Source organism: Lupinus angustifolius, chromosome LG14 (assembly GCF_001865875.1).
Source record: "Lupinus angustifolius cultivar Tanjil chromosome LG14, LupAngTanjil_v1.0, whole genome shotgun sequence".
NCBI classification, from domain to species: Eukaryota; Viridiplantae; Streptophyta; class Magnoliopsida; order Fabales; family Fabaceae; genus Lupinus; species Lupinus angustifolius.
Window position 1 is genome coordinate 14,314,661 of NC_032022.1, and position 2,522 is coordinate 14,317,182.

At 31.4% G+C, this 2,522-nt stretch overlaps 1 protein-coding gene across 1 annotated transcript; it reads left to right on the forward strand.

Moving 5' to 3' along the window:
* Positions 227-727, forward strand: LOC109326410. Its single transcript, XM_019559094.1, has one exon. The coding sequence runs from the start codon at positions 227-229 to the stop codon at positions 725-727; it is 501 nt and encodes a 166-aa protein (XP_019414639.1).

Consider the following 2,522-nt stretch of genomic DNA (forward strand, 5'->3'; position numbering starts at 1 on the left):
ACAAAAATATCAAACTTTGCATATATCTACTCTTAGCTAGGTTTCAAGAGAAAAATAAGAGACACTATAAATTTAGACTTAATCAAGTTCCCTATCTCAAACCCACATTGACACTAAATAATAATCATAACTAGGTATAAGCTACTCTAAATTCTTTTACCTAGGTCATAAATCTATAAACCACTCAAACACACAAATAAGAACGTTTTCTCTTGTATATACATCTATGGCTGCAAACCCCAACAATGAAAAACAAACAATTAGTTACTCTACCACCAACAATGAGAACAATATTGAGATACCCTCAAGGCCAAAACCTTCAACAGATAATGATCCTCAAAGAACAATATCAGATATAACCTTTGAGCTAAACAACAAAGAAGAGGTAGAAGAATTAGAAGCACTAAAATCACCATCCATGTCAAGGGTAGAGAGTGGTAAATGTGAGTGTTGTGGAATGTGTGAGGAGTGCACAGAAGAATACATAAAGGGCATGCGTGAAATGTTCTTAGGGAGGTTAGTGTGTGGGATTTGTGCTGCAGCTGTGAGCAGAGAAATGGAAAAGAATGGTGGGAAGAAAAATGAAGCATTGGAAAAGCATGTGAATTGTTGTGTTAAGTTCAACAAGTTTGGTAGGTCATATCCTGCGTTGTACCAAGCAGAAGCAGTGAAAGAGATATTGAAAAAGAGTTCTAAGAAAAAAGGGAAGCATCTTAATGTGTTCTAACAATGCTAGAATTGCTACGAGTTTAAGGGTTAGTTTGGTAGTTGAATTTTAGAGGGAAAAAAAGAGAAATGGAAGGCTTGAGAGTCTTCTCACAAGTGTATTTCATAGCTCCCAAGTCTTCCCTTTCCCTTCCTTCCCTTTTAAAATCCAACTCCTAAACTAAGCCTAAGTTGTATTTCATCAATCGCCACTGAGAATGTTGAAGGGTTACATACAGATTTAGGAAAGGGCTAAGGTGCTACTACACCTTTCTTTTCACTATATTCTATTTTTTGTTGTTAGTATTTAATAATTTATACAACCTTCAATATCACTATCAAATTTCTCATAAAAAGTTTAACATTTTAATACACCCTTTTCTACCAACAACTTGATAAACGTTGTAGCTTGTTTTTTTTGGTACATTAAAAAAAGTGATATTTAAATCATTTTTGAACACATTTTTCTAGAACACACATCACATATTCTCAAGCTAATGTCACAGTCTTAAAAACAAATGATATCTTCTATGTTTCTAAAGGATGGGATCACCTGTCTTAACTTGGTGTCCCTATTCCTGTCCCATTCAGTTCATATATTGACATATGAAATTAACATATTATTTTAATAAAATAAAAATAAATTGTGATATTATTTTTAATTTGTTGGCAAACACTGATTGGTTTGGAACATGGGATATAACTTTTCCAGAAAAGTGGATCCTGTTCCGTTTCTAAAAGTGATGGTGAGATTTGAGAAAATAAGTGATGTTTAAATTTTGTCATAATATTAAAATAATGATTCATATATAATTAAAAGTTTGCGTAACATTTTTTTGTAAAACAAACTATTAATTTTCCATAAATAATTTAGATACTCTTATGTGGTAGAAGGATTTGGGAAAAGTTATAGATGTAGTATAGTTTAACTAAAATATTACCAAAGTAGTGTACATTTTATATTTATTACAAGTGTGGTGTACTTTTTGATAAATCGACAACAAAGTATACGAGTTGTTAATTTTACAAAGAAAGTCGTCAGCCACAATGGAGTTTTTGGGGGTTTACTTTTTCATGCAAATTGTCATCCCTATATGAGTTTTTGGGGTTTTATTTTTTTTATTCATCTGCATGTAACTCGTTAATCCTTCAGGAGTTTCTCCTTGAAGGTTTTTTACCCATTTAGAATAAGGTTTAATGAACAATAATAACAATGATTTATTTATTGGGATGCAATTCGAAACTAAAGAAGCCACAATACATGCTATTTTATTTATTGTGGCTTCTTTAGTAGCAAATTGAATCCCAATAAATAAATCATTGTTATTATTATTCATTAAACCGCTTGTATGACAAACATCACGACCAAAAACTTAGGGATGACGATTATTCATTACCAAAGGTTTACTGGGATTTAATGTATTAGAATTTTAATATTGTAAAAAACTACGAGTCCTTATTCTGAATGGGTAAAAAAACTTCAAGGAGAAACTCCTAAAGGATTAACGAGTTACATGTAGATGAATAAAAAAAATAAAACCCCAAAAACTCATATATGGATGACAATTTGCATGAAAAAATAAACCCCCAAAAACTCCATTGTGGCTGACGACTTTCTTTGTAAAATTAACAATGAAACAAGCAAAAATCGCCAACCAGATCAACAATTTCAATGGGAAATTATTTAATTAATAAAACGTGGATGCGGTTGACGATTTACGTGGGAGTAGGAAAAAAATAATATTGAACTCGTGTACTTTGTTGCCAATTTATCAAAATGTACACCACACTTGTAATAAATATAAAATGTACACTAC